The sequence below is a fragment of the Quercus suber genome, unplaced genomic scaffold, assembly GCF_002906115.3.
Source record: "Quercus suber isolate HL8 unplaced genomic scaffold, Cork oak 2.0 scaffold_254, whole genome shotgun sequence".
Taxonomy (NCBI): domain Eukaryota; kingdom Viridiplantae; phylum Streptophyta; class Magnoliopsida; order Fagales; family Fagaceae; genus Quercus; species Quercus suber.
The window spans coordinates 55,874-72,687 of NW_027069710.1; the positions used below are offsets into that span (position 1 = coordinate 55,874).

Genomic DNA, 16,814 nt, shown 5'->3' on the forward strand with positions numbered 1-16,814 from the left:
TTATCGAGTATAATGACTACATTGCTTTTAAACAATGATTGTGTTTCTATCTATTACCCCCAAAAAAACAACGATTGTGAATGGCACACGGTTCGTACACGGCTTGTCTTTTAACCATACGAACCCATACTTCGTCATATTGGCATGTGATATTGATTTATTTGCTCTATTTATTTCTTTAAAATAAAAACAATTTTTTAAAAAACCTTTTTACAAAAAATAATAATTAAAAAAATTGCCAGATACAAACAAAATTTCGTAACTTCTTCCAAACTAACGTGCGATTAGATGTGATTGGTAGTTGGTACTACGTTGATTTTATATAAGTAGATGAAAAATGCAATCAGACCCCACCACGGATTAACTACCAATTTTAATTTAACCAATCAATTAAAATGTTAACAGGGTAACTAATTATAGGAAGGTCAACAAATACCTTAAGGGTATTTGTTAGTGAACAAGCTTAGTCATTTTTTATAAAAAATAAAAATGTTTTAATAGTTTTTTTTTTTTTTAATATCTTTCATAAAAATTGCATCAAGACCCATTAGTTATAATCAATTTCAAGCACAATATTTAATATGGATAAACAATAAAGCAATTAACTATAAATAAATGCTCACCAGATTCTAGCAAGATTAATTGGTTAATATAGGATTAGGATCCCATAAAGTGAAGCAAATTTAGGATTCTCACATCATTTTAAAAAATTGATAAATGTTAAATGGAACAATCTATTTTACTTAGAAACGGAGAGAATCTATAGTATTTATTTGACATTAGGTTATAAGTTTAGTTTTTAACTTTTAAAGGCTTTTTTTCCCCCACTTTTTTGTATTTTTTTCAAAAATTTTCAAGATAAAAAATTTACAGTAAAAAACTAGATTAACAGTTGCTAAAAGAAATAAGTGTTTTTTTTTCACTTGGAAAAGAAGAAAATCCTTTAGTTAAGTGTCTTTTTACTTAATTGATAAAATTTTATGTGTTTGACTCTAAATTAAAAAAACAACTTATTTAACTATTTCATTTATTTTTACTACTGCTTACAACCTCTATTTTAGTTAAGTTTTACTGTTATGGACGGTACTTCCAGTAAAAGTACACTGAAAATAAATAGACACAAATTCCCAAGCTAGTTGACGCGTTTTTTTGTTCTGAAGCACTTGTAACGGCGTAGGATGATATACTTTAGACACTCACTATAGTTTAAGACTTCAGATATAAATAGACACAAATTTCCAAGCTCCCGCTTCTGCTAGCAAATGCAGACTGTGTTTGCGTCAAATTCTGCAGATCAAGCATTCTCTTTTCTCTTTTATAGTTTTTGAGAGAGAGAGAGAGAGAGAATTGTTGAATACAACATACCGTTACAAAAATGGAGTTGTTACTGAAGGAAATAGAAGTGGAGCACAAGAACTCGTCGGAGGAGGCTTTACGAAGATGGAGATACGCAGTCTCCGTCGTCACAAATCCCCGCCGCCGTTTCCGCTTTGTCGCCGATCTCGTCAAACGCTCCGAGGCCGAGAAAAAAAGCAGCAAAGTTCAGGTTCTCATTTTGCTCTTTCTTTCCTTTGCTTATATTTTAGTTTAGTGCTCTGTTGTTGTTCATAAAAACACAATGAAAAAAAGAAAAAAAAAAAGAATGAAAGAAAAAAGTTTCGTTGAATTACTTTTCTGTAATATATGATGAACTGTGCTTGTTCTGTTGTTAGGGGTTTCATCTTAAAGTTCTTGAGATAAATTTAAGCTTTTGATCTTCTCAAAATATGCTGAACAAACAGATGTATGAGAATTTATGATAGCTTTGGATGTATGAGGACGATGTGCAGTTATTTGAAATAGTTATGAATTCTGGATGATACATTCCAGGCCAGAATTTTCCATTCAAATTAGTTAACCGGTACGAATCACCCTTCTATTCCATTTCGTTCTAAATTCCAGCTCATTTTGCTCCATTTCACAAACCTGTCTGGTATGGTGATTTCGGCCAGTATGTAAACGAATCATTATTTTTTCCTGAGCCCATTTTTTTTTTTTTTATTACTTCATTCATATATGATTTTTATTATGTTCTGTTCCAATGGGCAAACCAAAACGGGTCCGAAAAGTATTCAAAAGTTTATAATTTGAATTGCCTTACATATCACTATGAAGGTCACTGATGACATTTGGTTGTGACGTTTCCTAAGACAAAGTGACTCTTTCTGTCATGACTTTTTAAATTCAATCAACTCCGAAAAGTATTCAAAAGTTTATAATTTGAATTGCCTTACATATCACTATGAAGGTCACTGATGACATTTGGTTGTGAAGTTTCCTAAGACAAAGTGACTCTTTCTGTCATGACTTTTTAAATTCAATCAACCCCATTTTTTGTTTTCCCCAGGAAACGATACAAGCTGCTCTTCACTGTCAAAAAGAAGCATTGCAGTTCATTGCTGGTATAAAATTCTAGTTTCTACTTTTAACAAAAGCCTCTTTTTCATTGTTAGAGCGCTCTTTCATTCATGCTTTGATCGATCATTTTATGTTGTTCTGCAGCTGGTGGTCAACCTGAATACAAGTTACTAGAAGAGGATACAGAAGCAAGTTTTGGCATTCACCCAGATGAACTTGCATCAATTGTTGATGACCAAGATATTAAGAGCTTGAAAATCCATGGTGGAGTTGAGGGGATTGCAAGGAAAATCTGTGTCTCACTGAACGAAGGTGTTAGCACAAAGGACTTACCTACTAGGCAAAAGATTTATGGATTCAACAGTTTTACAGAGAAACCTTCCAAAAAAATTTTGATGCTCGTGTGGAAATCATTACAGGACTTTCAACTTATCATCCCTGTGCTCAGTGCCATGGTTTCTATAGGTTCAGGAATTCCCACTGAAGGGTGGCCTAAAGGCATATATGATGGTTTGGGTGGCATTCTTGGTATCTTCCTAGTAATCATGGTTAAAGCCATCTGTGAGTACAAGCAGTCCTTGCAGTTAAAGGATTTAGATAGGGAGAAGAAAAAGATTTTTATCCAGGCAACTAGGGATGGGAAGAGAGAAAAAGTTTCTATATATGATTTGGTTGTTGGAGATATTGTTCACTTGTCAATTGGTGATCAAGTTCCAGCAGATGGGATTTATATATCAGGATACAGTTTGTTGATTGATAAATCAAGCTTGTCAGGTGAGAACGAGCTAGTGAATGTATATGAGGAGAACCCTTTTCTTCTTTCAGGAAGTAAAGTGCAAGATGGTTCAGGAAAGATGTTGGTGACAACAGTTGGTATGAGAAGCAAATGGGGAAAATTGATGGAAACTCTGAATGAGGGAGCAGAAGACAAGACCCCACTGCAGGAAAAGCTATACAGTGTTGCTTCAAATATTGGTAAAACTGGCAGGACTTTTTCTGTGCTGACATTTTTGTTACTTATAGTGAGATATCTGGTTGTAAAAGCTCTTAACTATGAGTTCACAGAGTGGTCGTCAAGTGATGCAATGACAATTGTGATTTACTTTGCCACTGCAGTAAGCATTTTGGACGTTGCAATCCCTGAAGCATTTCCATTAGCAGTAACTTTTAGCCTTGATTTTGCAATGAGGAAATTAAAGGAAGAAGGGGCACTTGTGAGGCATCTCTCTGCATGTGAGACAATGGGCTCTGCTAGTTACATATGCATGGATAAGACGGGGACATTGACCACAAACGATATGGTAGTGGACAAAGTATGGATATCTGAAAAATCTATAGATGTAAAAGGTAATGCAAGTGAGGTGTTGAAATCAGAAATATCTGAAAGAGTTTTAGGTATCCTACTGCAGGCTATATTTCAAAATACTGGCTCCGAAGTTGTTAACGCTGATAATGGAAAGAACTCCATTTTGGGAACACCAACAGAATCAGCATTGTTAAAATTTGGCTTGCTTTTGGGTGATGATTTTGATGCCCAGCATAGAGAGTTCAAGATTCTTAAGGTTAGGCCATTTAATTCAGTTAGAAAGGAGATGTCTGTGCTTGCGGTTCTTCCTGATGGAAGGGTACGTGCATATTGCAAAGGTGAATCTGAAATTATATTAAGAATGTGTGACAAAATTGTTGATTGCAATGGAGAGCCTGTTTTTCTTCCTGAAGAACAGGTAAAGAAGATCACAGGTGTTATAAATGGCTTTGCATCTGGAGCTCTGAGAACTCTTTGCTTGGCTTTTAAAGATGTTGCTGACACTTCCATCGAGAACAGCATCCCCGATAGTGGCTATACATTGATAGCAGTTGTTGGAATCAAGGATCCTGTGCGCCCTGGTGTCAAGGATGCAGTTTTAACTTGTTTAGCTGCTGGAATAACTGTTTGTATGGTCACTGGGGACAATAAATATACTGCTGAGGCCATTGCTAGAGAATGTGGTATCCTCACAGAGGATGAAGTGGCCATAGAAGGACCAGAATTCCGTAGCATGTCCCCAGAGCAGATGAAGGACATCATCCCAAGAATTCAGGTTCTTAAATTTTTGCTTTGGAATGTTTTGACCTTCAACTATCTATGTTGGAAGATGCTGCATTCATTTTTGTAATTGTGTATAATGGATTCAGGTAATGGCTTGGTCTTTGCCGTCAGACAAGCATACCTTGGTGACCCATTTGAGGAAGACGTTTGGTGAGGTTGTTGCAGTAGTTACTGGTGATGGGACCAATGATGCTCCTGCTTTTCATGAGTCAGATATTGGACTTGCTATGGACATAGCAGGAACACAGGTTTGTGACTCTGCTTTCAAAGTTTCAATTTTATGTACTTATATTTCTTTTTTCCTTCCGTTGTGTGATATTGATGATTTGGACTGGCTTAGCCAGGTAGGCTTCTTGTGTCAGTTTTTTGTTCCCCTATCACACTTTCTCATATGAAATGAAGCAACATGAAGCATGTGTGTGTGTGTGTCTATTCCACATTGTCATTCATGGATTATTTTCTTCTACCATTTGATAGAAGAAAATATGAACTAGTTTTGTGGTAATCAGTGTTTGATCCTATTTGGAATTTTATGTATAGGTTTCTAAATTTTCTTTTCAACTATGTGGTCTCAAATGTTTATTGCTTACTGTCTTACTTATCTCACTGCAATATACTCTTTAATAAACACGCTTAAAATCATTTCACTCAACAGTCCCTATGAGTGAGAATCTTGATCAGGCAAATTATTAACCAGCATCTAATTTCTGACCGAATATCCAATTCAACAAGAATTATCTGTATGTTGCTCCAGTATGAAACCTCTTCCTTGGGTTAGCTCACCTTTATTATGTTTTGCTTTATGTTTCACATTCACCTTTTATGTTGCAGCTTTTGAGAAATCAACTTATTATCTATGTTGGACAAATTAGAAATAGATATATAGGCTAATGGTTCTTGGATCAAATGCAGTCCACCCCCTCCCCCCCCGTTCTAGTTAGCATCAAAAGGTTAAGCCACGGATTCAATCCTGTTGGGATATTGTGTTGTATTTAGGGTTAATTGCCGAAAACTACCCTAAAGTACAGGGTATTTGCACATTGCATCTCAAATTTTAAAACTTGCAATCAAAACCCCAATTTTAAGACACACATCCATAGTTCCCCTTCCCTTCATTCTTTTTTCTATTGGGTTTCACAAGCTTGGAATCATATAGTGTTTTTATTCTCTAATCCTCACTCATGTTAGGACACATGAAGACCAAGCCAAATCTGTAAGATGCGAACAACAAAGATAGAAACAGAAGAAGAGTTCAAGGCGCACACACAAGAATTCCAGATTTATACGGTTTGCCGAAAATAAGGTTACATTCATAGGGTTGCTACATTTTTTACATAAGGACTACAGAAGAAGTTACAGTAGTCATAGGTATATATAGCAATATAGCATTGTATTCCACTATAACTAGAGCTACGTACATGTGTGACATTACTATAGTAGCCTATGCTTAGGCAAATACCAGAAATACCTCAAATTCCTGGCATAAGAAACATAGTAGATCTGGCTCCACATAATTGATATCAATAGTCTGTGTCTGTGTTATCTTTTAGATACAAGATAATATCAAATCTCTATTCTGTCATAGTAAAGTTTTTATCATCTTGACTTGTTTTTCTTTTTCCCCAATACATCACATAATCTTTGTCATTCAGTATCATTTTGATTTTGCATGGGCTTATATACTTTTGGACTTGTATCATTGCCTTTTGTTGTGCTACCTACTTCGGTTTCATTTTTATTTTTTTGGGGTCAATTTATTCTTTAATGATCCCTTTTCATGGATATTTTGTTCAGGTTGCAAAAGATAGTGCTGATGTCATTTTATTGGATGAAAACTTTATGACTATTGTGAATGTGGTCAGATGGGGACGTGCAGTATATATAAACAATCAAAAAATTTTGCAATTCCAGCTAACTGTCATTGTTGTTGCTTTGGTGCTCCATTTTGCTTCTGCATGCATCTCTGGTATGCTGGATTACGAAGTTATGGTTTAATATTTTATTTTGGGCAACAACAGAATAATGAGAGTTTTCCACCTAACTTTCAGGATCTACCCCTCTAACGGGTGTGCAGTTGCTTTGGGTCAACTTTATGGACGCTGTTGGTGCTCTTGCACTGGCTACAGAACTTCCAAATGATGAGCTTATGAAAAGGCCCCCAGTTCGTAGGGGTGTGAGCTTCATCACGAAGGCCATGTGGAGGAATATTATTGGTCATAGTGTATATCAACTTGCTGTCCTTGCAATTCTCAATGCTGATGGGAAGCGGCTGCTAAACCTTAGTGGTTCAGATGCAAGTGATGTTCTCAACACACTGATATTCAACTCGTTTGTATTTTGCCAGGTATGTGGTACCAGTCCCGTTCTTGAAGAATGTTCTGATTTCTTACTGTCATTATTGACCTTCTTTATTAATGTTGAGTTAATTCCTTTTTTGTGTTTAATTATCATTTTGGTGTCTAACATTTACTCTACTTTCCGTTTCAAACGTGTCATATTAGTCCCTAATCTTATGGTATTGTGTCAATATAGTATATCAAAATCAAATATATGGTAGATGAAAAAAACTGACAAGATTAACAGTTATTTGGGGTCTGTTTGGATACCGTTTATTTTGCTGAAATTAAAAACTTATTATTGAAAATACTGTAAGATAAAAGGTAAAAGTTAGCTGAAATAGTATAGTGAGGCCCATGAATAGTACCAAAAAGTATAATGAGGCCCATAAATAATAGCAAAAATAAATTAAAAAGTAAAACTAGGTTTTTACATGGCCTTAATAATTAAATTATTAAAAAAAAAAAAAACTAAAATAACAACCCAATACCATTGGGATTGAAATCCCTAAAGTCTCGTGGCAGAGCTTTAGTGCAAATCTCATCCATGAGATCCTCTGCATGATACACAGAATCTTGAATCTCGTTGAGCCACCAAATAAAAAAAAAACTATTGACATTTCCTATTAGGAGAAAAGAGAAAAGAATAACTCAAATAATAATATATCTGATTAACTATCTTAGTATGCAACTAAGGATCTGGAGCAGAGAAAAAAAACAGCAAGTTTTGAGTGAATCAACCTATAACATTGGTGGTGCCAGTTCTGAGAATGGATAGACTCAGAGTCGGAGCAAGCTCAATTCTTTTTGCTTTTTGCCTAATAAGAATTGTGATTAATTTTTATTTCTGGGTGCATGGCTTGACAAGCTTCAAGATGCTGTGTATCAGGCAGAGGATAAAAATAACATTTCTATGCACCATTAGTCACGTCAGTTTTTTCTATACTCCTTAATGATAGAGAGACTATTTTGACACAATACCAAAAGCTTAGGGACTAAATTAACATATTTGAAACATTATGAGCCATTTTGACACATAAGATAAATGTGAGGGACCAAAATGGTAATTAAATTTTTTCTTATTTTACAGGTTGGGATGTATGTATAAACATACAGATTTCAGTGTCTTCTGTTGTATTCCAACCAATTAAAATGATGAATCGAAGATCTTAGGCCTGTATCTTTATAACACAGTTTGCATTTTCAAATGTGTCAAACATTGTGTAGTGTGATTGTCTCTTCTGTTAGATCTTAGAGCTGTTTGTGAAATTTTCAAACTAGTAATATGTGGGATAACTATCCATATGCAACCAAACTTGACGTGGATTATGGATTGAATCTGACTACAAAGAACCTATTAACTTACTCATATTTCAGGTTCAAGTTTAGCTGAACCAATTAATTGGGATTAAGATTTTATCAACTTGAGTTGAAAATATACGGTTATCAAAACCGAACCAAACTGGAGGTCAAACTAGCCTGCAAAACCATTAATGGAAGCTTTCTTGCTGAAGTTCCTATATGTGACTGGACTGATAAGCTAATAACATATGGTATTGGTAACTATACTCGTTGATTTTTATCATCTTGTGAAATGGTATTATTACCCAAAGCTTCTAATATAATTTTTTCCCTGATTTACTTTTATTTTTATTGTTTATAAAAAGTGAATCTCTTTTTTTTTTTTTTGGGGGGGGGGGGGGACTAATTATTAAAAAAAAGTGAAATAAAATGAAACTCTGATTTCGATATTAGTGAATCTTAGTGCAATATGTTAGTGTAACTCTGATTTCGATACTGTCTGTGCTCCTTAACTGCTTGTAGTGAACTAAAATGTCCAATATGTATTAATCACTAGTACAACTATGGAAAAGTAACCAAAATGCAATTTATTTTTTGGGGGATTAAAAATTATAATAGAAGGCATGGTTAAAGACTTTGGAAAATCGTAATGAGCATTGTTTCTCCTTCGGGAATTTTTTTTTTTCAGGTGTTTAATAATATAAACAGCCGGGAAATAGAGAAGATAAACATATTCCGTGGCATGTTTGATAGCTGGATATTCCTAGGTGTCATGGTTGGCACAGTGGCTTTCCAAGTAATCATGGTCGAGTTTCTGGGCGATTTTGCAAGCACAGTGCCACTGAGCTGGCAATTATGGTTACTTAGCGTGTTACTTGGATCAGTTAGCTTGCTGGTTGCTGTCATCCTAAAATGCATCGCAGTTGAGAGATGCAGCTAAACATCGTGATGTTTATGGTGATAACCTGGCTTGAGAAGGGGAAAGAAAAGGCTTTTAATTTTTTTTTCCCTTTTTCTGAAGCAACTCTAGAGGTAAATTGACTTTCGTAAATAATTTTGGTGCTAACTTATAGAATGGCTCGTCGTGGTAGAAAAGAAAAGAACAGGGGTAGAATTAGAAAGAAGTTTGGTGATCTGTTTTTCTGTAGGTTATGTATTTTTGAGTAATTATAAAATACTCTTAGAGTACCATAAATACATATTCTCTCATCTCGTATAATAGCAAGTCTATTAATTAAATTTATAGTGTGATTCACAATTCATGTGGAGGGGGGTAGAGTAGGCATTTATGATACTACTGAATATTCAATAATTTTCCGTATTTTTTTTATTGTTTCAGAAAAAGGTTCTTACAAAAGATGAGGGGGTGAAACTATAATTATTACGAAGTACCTTTCAGACGCAATGTAGTGATCCTCTTTTTAGTAAGAGGATGGTGCATATAATTTTTTTTTTTTATAAACTCTATGAGCAGTTTGCTTTCACTTCTTTCATTTCTTAGACATATGAAGATGTAAAGTATTAATTATTAGTAGCCGCAATACAAACAGGTGACTATAACGTTTAGAAAGTAAAAAAGAAGGACTGTGAAAGTACCCAACATTATTGTTAGTGGGCACCATACATATGGCTAACCATCATTCATATTTCGACAAACGTGTGGAAGATCCTTGGATCCCAGATATCCGTAGTTTTAAACCAATCCCAAGTGGAAACTTTCCCCAAATGTTTCTTAGGTTTCATAATTCAGTACTTTTAGTGGAAGGGTCACTAGACAATGGTATAAGGGCCATTAGGCAAAAGTATTCTCATATTTCGATTCCAGTCACACCACAACAACGAAAAGTGGCTCATGATATGTGTATGTGGAGCCCTAACAAATGTGGGGAGTTTTCCATCAACTCAACTTTCACTTTTGATACTCTGTTGCATATTTGTCTTGAATGTATGCTTTCTGTTTTATGGTTAGTGAATTTTACTGCTGTGTAAGATTCAATACATTGTGAAAGGTGTCCAAGTGTTAAAACACAAAATATTTCATAATCTCTTTTCTTATGATAAGTTAGCATGTTGGGTACTAAAATTTGGGCCCAATACAAATGTGTAGAGTTTTCCATCAAATTAAGCAACTTACACTTTTGAGGCTTTGTTATACACCAATAATTATCTTATGCATCATATATATGCATTTTCTTTTATAGTGTGTAAACTTTTACTATTGTTTAGAATCAATACACTGTAAAAGGAAAGATGCATTAGATACATTCTCATCGTCAAGAGGATAATTTTGTCTAATAAGTGAAAAACACAAAATATTTCCCAATCTTTTTCTTATGATAAATTAGCATGTTAAGTGCTAATATACGGACCTCTAACAAATGTGGAGAGTTTTCCATCAAAGCAACTTACACTTTTGAGACTCTATCGTACACAATAATTATCTTATTTTTTTGAATGTATGCATTCATTTATAGTGCGTGAACTTTAATGTTGTGTAGAATCAATATATTGTGAAAGGAAAAATGCATTAGATACCTTCTCATCCCCAAGAGGGAAATTTTGTCCAATAAGTCTAAAAACACCATACGCTGTCATGAGAACTGATATTTTATCACGACTTTGCCATATCAACATTTATATATATATATATATAGTGTCTCTAGCATTAATCTAGTTTGTTTGTTGGGACAACCACCAAACTATTGGAGTAAATGGGGATGATGTTATAGGATGATGTGACTACTCACTACGCTGAGCCCCACACGATTGAACTTAATAATGAAAATGCCATCAAACTCAATTTTTAAAAACTAAAAAGACCATTTTATCGATTCTCATTTTTTATTCCCATATCTCAAAATTTTGAGAAATGAGTTTTGGAAACAAAGAATGAAACAAAGCCCAAACAGTTTTCACTTGGGGATCCCACAGATTTTGGATTTTGAGTTATATAACTCAAAACACTTCAATCCAAACACCCACTTAGTCTTTCAATGTCAGTAGCTCAAGTGTTAGGTCTCTAATTCGGTTGCCTATAACAATGCTGCTTGGGCTTCATCATAATTTTGTGGGATCCATCCCATCTCCAATCTTCTTCTCTCTCTCTCTCTCTCTCTCTCTCTCTCTCCTGTAACAGCTTCAGGCACATGACCCCCTCTTCTTTCCTTTCTTCAATTACATTATCAAATCCAAAAAAAGAAAGGTTCATGAATCATGCATAAAATTGGGATGGTTTGGGGAGCGTTTCACGTTACACATTTTAACTTCTTTAATGCAGGACCACAATGTGTTGTCCTGCTTCTTTGAATAGGCAAATGCAGAGACATCATGGAATAAGTGTGATATAGGAATAATCACTTATAATGCTTCATTGAGATTCTGGCAAGTATATAATATTAATGATAATCAGACAAAATTTCCAGAGAGGACCATTTAGGTGTTTGTTGAGGTCCTTTTTTTTTTTTTAGTTTATAAGATCTCGTGGTTTGTTTAGTTGTTTTACCCAAAAAAGTCACCTCGAGTTCATTGTTTATTTACATATGCTTGTAGGGAGAAAAATGAAAAAAAAAAAAAAAAAAAAAAAAAAACCAAGAACAAATATATAAATTTAATCGGTATTCACAAATCTAGCTTTTGAACATGGTCTTATTGGTTGCCTTAATAAACTTTTTAGAGCAAATGATCCAGATTTTCTTCACAGAGTCAGTCAAGGTGGAATTTTTTTAATGAGCCGGAAAATGTTAAATTTTGTATTAGATGGTTTGCAAGTATCATGTGATTCTACCCTAAAAATACCTAATAATCACTCTTAAAAATGTGCAAATCCAAATTATGAAATTTTGAGTGGGAAAACGATTTGTTCAAGAGAAAATGGGTATTTGTTCCTAATTTACAAACTATGTAGCAAAATGCCCTTATTTTAAAATTATTTAGCAAAAGGTCCACGTTTTTGTAACTCGATTTTAACAAAATCAAGTTATGTGTAAAACTTGATATTCTCAAAATCAAGTTCTATGTATATTTTTAAGTGGAATTTGACATTAGCAATGTCGAGTTTCACTTAAATTTTCAAAAAAAATTAAGTAGCAAAATATGCATAGCACTTAACATTGCTAATGTCGAGTTCTACCTTTAACTCGATTTTGTTAAAATCAAGTTTTAAAAACAAATACATTTTATTAAATTACTTCAAAACATAAGTATTTTGCTGCATAATTTATAAATTAGGAACAAATAACCATTTAAAAAGAAAATGTCACCTTAGAAAAAAGTTAACAGTTGGTTAATACCCAATTACTAAAGTGGTGTCTAATCATAAGTGTTTAGTGGGATTTAGTGTTTTGTCTTTTGTTTTGTTTTGGTTTTTTTTTTTTTTTTTTTAATAAAAATTTTATAAATGTGTTATTGTCTCATTTGGACCAAGTAAAGCTTCGGTAGAACTGAAGGAGTACTGTATAAATTGAGAAATTATATATCCATAATATTTTTACAACAAATCTTAAGTGGCAGGTTGTTATTGGTTGTTATTGTTAGGGCCAAAAAGTAATCTTGGTATTAGGTTCAAATTTGAACCAATAACAACTAACTACCTATGATTTATTGTGAAAATATTATAAAAATATTGTGAACATAGCACTTCTCATATAAATATGTTACAAATATATGTAACAAAACAAAAGACAAAACACTTCCCACTAACTCAAACGTTGTCAGTACAATTGGGTATTAACCAACTGTTAACTTTTTTCTTAGGTGACATTTTTGACCTGATCATTTACCCATAATTTACAAATATGTGGCAATCTGTTTTGAAATAATTTTAGCAAAATATCATTGTTTTTAAAACTCGTTTTTAACAAAATCGAATTAAAGGTAGAACTTGACATTAGTAATGTCGAATTTTATACATATTTTGCTACTTAATTTTTTTTTGAAAATTTAAGTGGAATTCGACATTGCTAATGTCAAATTCCACTTAAAAATATACATAGAACTTGATTTTTAGAATATTAAGTTTTACACATAACTCAATTTTATTAAAATCGAGTTACAAAAACAAGGAAATTTTGCTAAATAATTTCAAAACATAAGTATTTTGCTATATAGTTTATAAATTAGGAACAAATATCCATTTTCCCCTGACATTTTTACTTGAACAAATCATTTTCCCACTCAAAATTTTACATTAATTTGGATTTGCGCATATTTTTAAGAGTGATTATTAGGTATTCTTAGGGTAGAATCACATGATACTCGCAAACCATCTAATACAAAATTTAACATTTTTATTTACTTTTATAAGCTTATGTCATATGTTAATATTAAATTATTTATTTTTATTAGTGTGTAATACCATATTATACGTATTTCATGTATATCTAATAATTTTTCATTTAGTGATTTTATGCTCTAAATGATCCTTAAAAAAAAAAATTTATTATTTGGGGTCTGTTTTTATGAATGTACCTTTTGTTTATATAATTATTCTAAATTACAATAAAGATTAATGATTTTCCTATGAGCAAGTTAAAAAAATAAATATTTTCAGACTCATTGGGATCGCAACCAAACATATAGTGAAAAAGTTATAATTTCCAAATAATATTTTTATATCAAAACAAATGGAATGTAAGGTTTACACGTGAGATCTTAAATTTTTTTTTTTAAAATGAATGAAATAATTTTTTTACCAATGAAACCCATTTTTTCCCATGTCTATTCTCTCACCTTTTCTTTTCGATTGGATAAAGAAGACAAGACTTTTGTGCGTTTAAAGGCTACGCCAAAAAGACTTTAGTGAAATTGAAATATGTCGAAAATGATTTTTAGATGTTTTACAGGGAAAAAATAAAAAATTGAGTGAAAGTGTATTTTTGCCCTTTTTTTTTCTTGCATAACGTGTTTAACACTTTTAACTTTTACTGCAGGAAATGTCTATGAGTTTTGATGGAAACGTGATAGGTAGAAGATGACTGAGTTGATAATCCCCAAGAATTATTAAATCAATTGTATCGTCCATAATAAAATATAGGTATTATATTTATGTAGGGACACGATTTTCAGACCAGGCTCCAAAATGTATGAGATCTTGACCTAGTGAGCTCAATATAATGAATTTGTAGAGAGTAGGTCAAAAAGTTAGGTTTAATTGCATGGATAACAGTTAATATGGTGTTCATGACAATCATAGATGAACTGAGTATATCAAAGAAAGTTTGTCCTCGACACAATCAGAAGGGTTTTGTTCTAGTAAATATTAGATGAGAATGGTTACAAGAGTTCTTGAGATTGCTACAGTGCTTTCTCTCTCAATTGCCAGCCCCCTCTTTCTCTACGTCTCTCCCCTTATTTATACTACATCTATTCCTTCACCTTTACCCAACACGTGGACAGTTGATGGTTTATACTGATACTTGTCCCATCAGCCCTCTCTAGAAGTCTTTTGGGGTAGTTGTAAGGCTGCAATAATACTGTGTAGAGGTCACTTCCTCATTAATGCGGCCAGGGAGTTTGCTGGGGTGCATTCAAGGCGGTGACAGCAATTTTTCCCAAGATATTTTGGGATTCTTCTGTCTTTTGTTCCTGCAATGCTTATACATATTTCCAAAACTTCATGGATCGCACCTCTAGATGGCAAGCATCCTTTATGGACCTCGACCTTGGCTAGCCGAGGACAAATTCATTCTCGGCAAAAACTCCTAGGCCATTATGTTCAATATTGTCTTCCTTACCCACTAGTATGGATTTTTTTTTTCTTTCAGGTGTTTAATAATATAAACAGCCGGGAAATAGAGAAGATAAACATATTCCGTGGCATGTTTGATAGCTGGATATTCCTAGGTGTCATGGTTGGCACAGTGGCTTTCCAAGTAATCATGGTCGAGTTTCTGGGCGATTTTGCAAGCACAGTGCCACTGAGCTGGCAATTATGGTTACTTAGCGTGTTACTTGGATCAGTTAGCTTGCTAGTTGCTGTCATCCTAAAATGCATCCCAGTTGAGAGATGCAGCTAAACATCGTGATGTTTATGGTGATAACCTGGCTTGAGAAGGGGAAAGAAAAGGCTTTTAATTTTTTTTTCCCTTTTTCTGAAGCAACTCTAGAGGTAAACTGACTTTCGTAAATAATTTTGGTGCTAACTTATAGAATGGCTCGTCGTGGTAGAAAAGAAAAGAACAGGGGTAGAATTAGAAAGAAGTTTGGTGATCTGTTTTTCTGTAGGTTATGTATTTTTTGAGTAATTATAAAATACTCTTAGAGTACCATTAATACATATTCTCTCATCTCGTATAATAGCAGGTCTTACTAATTAAATTTATAGCGTGATTCACAATTCATGTAGAGGGGGGTAGAGTAGGCATTTATGATACTTCCTGAATATTCAATAATTTTCCGTATTTTTTTATATTGTTTAAGAGAAAAGTTCTTACAAAAGATGAGGGGGTGAAACTATAATTATTACGAAGTACCTTTCAGACTCAATGTAGTGATCCTCTTTTTAGTAAGAGGATGGTGCATATTTTTTTTTTTTGATAAACTCTATGAGCAGTTTGCTTTCACTTCTTTCATTTCTTAGACATATGAAGATGTAAAGTATTAATTATTAGTAGCCGCAATACAAACAGGTGACTATAACGTTTAGAAAGTAAAAAAGAAGGATTGTGAAAGTACCCAACATTATTGTTAGTGGGCACCATACATATGGCTAACCATCATTCATATTTCGACAAACGTGTGGAAGATCCTTGGATCCCAGATATCCGTAGTTTTAAACCAATCCCAAGTGGAAACTTTCCCCCAAATGTTTCTTAGGTTTCATAATTCAGACCTTTTAGTGGAAGGGTCACTAGACAATGGTATAAGAGCCATTAGGCAAAAGTGTTCACATATTTCGATTCCAGTCACACCACAACATTATATTTGTATGTGGAGCCCTAACAAATGTGGGGAGTTTTCCATCAACTCAACTTTCACCTTTGATCCTCTGTTGCATATTTATATTGAATGTATGCATTCTGTTTTATAGCTAGTAATTTTACTGCCGTGTAGATTCAATACATTGTTAAAGGTGTCCAATAAGTGTAAAAACACAAAATATTTCATAATCTTTTTTCTTATGATAAGTTAGCATGTTAGGTACTAAATGTGGGCCCCTAACCAATGTGTAGAGTTTTCCATCAAATTAAGCAACTTACACTTTTGAGGCTTTGTCATATACCAATAATTAGCTTATGCATCGAATGTATGCATTCTTTTTTATAGCGTGTGAACTTTTATTATTGTGTAGAATCAATACAATGTAAATGGAAAGATGCATTAGATACATTCTCGTCGTCAAGAGGATAGTTTTGTCTAATAAGTGTAAAAACACAAAATATTTCACAATCTTTTTCTTATGATAAATTAGCATGTTATTAAGTGCTAATATGTGGACCCCTAACAAATGTGGAGAGTTTTCCATCAAAGCAACTTACACTTTTGAGACTCTGTCGTACACAATAATTATCTTATTTTTTGAACGTATGCATTCATTTATAGTGTGTGAACTTTATTGCTGTGTAGAATCAATATATTGTGAAAGGAAAAATGCATTAGATACCTTCTCATCCCCAAGAGGGAAATTTTGTCCAATAAGTCTAAAAACACCAAATTTCTCCTGATCTTTTGCTTAAGCATTATATAAGTTGTCA

General features: G+C 33.5%; 1 protein-coding gene across 6 annotated transcripts; it reads left to right on the forward strand.

Annotated features, from left to right (window-relative positions):
* The first annotated feature begins 1,158 nt into the window (after positions 1 to 1,158).
* Positions 1,159 to 15,399, forward strand: LOC112025578 (calcium-transporting ATPase 4, plasma membrane-type). 6 transcript variants are annotated; one of them, XM_065781018.1, is made up of 8 exons: positions 1,161 to 1,546; positions 2,387 to 2,441; positions 2,542 to 4,478; positions 4,573 to 4,734; positions 6,281 to 6,452; positions 6,535 to 6,830; positions 8,813 to 9,156; positions 9,464 to 10,320. In XM_065781018.1, exons 1-7 carry the CDS (start codon positions 1,376 to 1,378, stop codon positions 9,062 to 9,064), a joined length of 3,045 nt encoding a protein of 1,014 aa, XP_065637090.1. In that variant the 5' UTR covers positions 1,161 to 1,375; the 3' UTR covers positions 9,065 to 9,156; positions 9,464 to 10,320. The 6 variants fall into 6 exon arrangements, with proteins under 6 accessions (XP_023914013.2, XP_023914016.2, XP_065637093.1 ...); XM_065781019.1 differs by lacking the exon at positions 9,464 to 10,320 and having other exon boundaries at positions 2,542 to 3,372; positions 3,514 to 4,478; positions 8,813 to 9,148; XM_024058245.2 differs by lacking the exons at positions 8,813 to 9,156; positions 9,464 to 10,320 and adding an exon at positions 14,886 to 15,399 and having other exon boundaries at positions 1,159 to 1,546.
* The last annotated feature ends 1,415 nt before the right edge of the window (positions 15,400 to 16,814 follow it).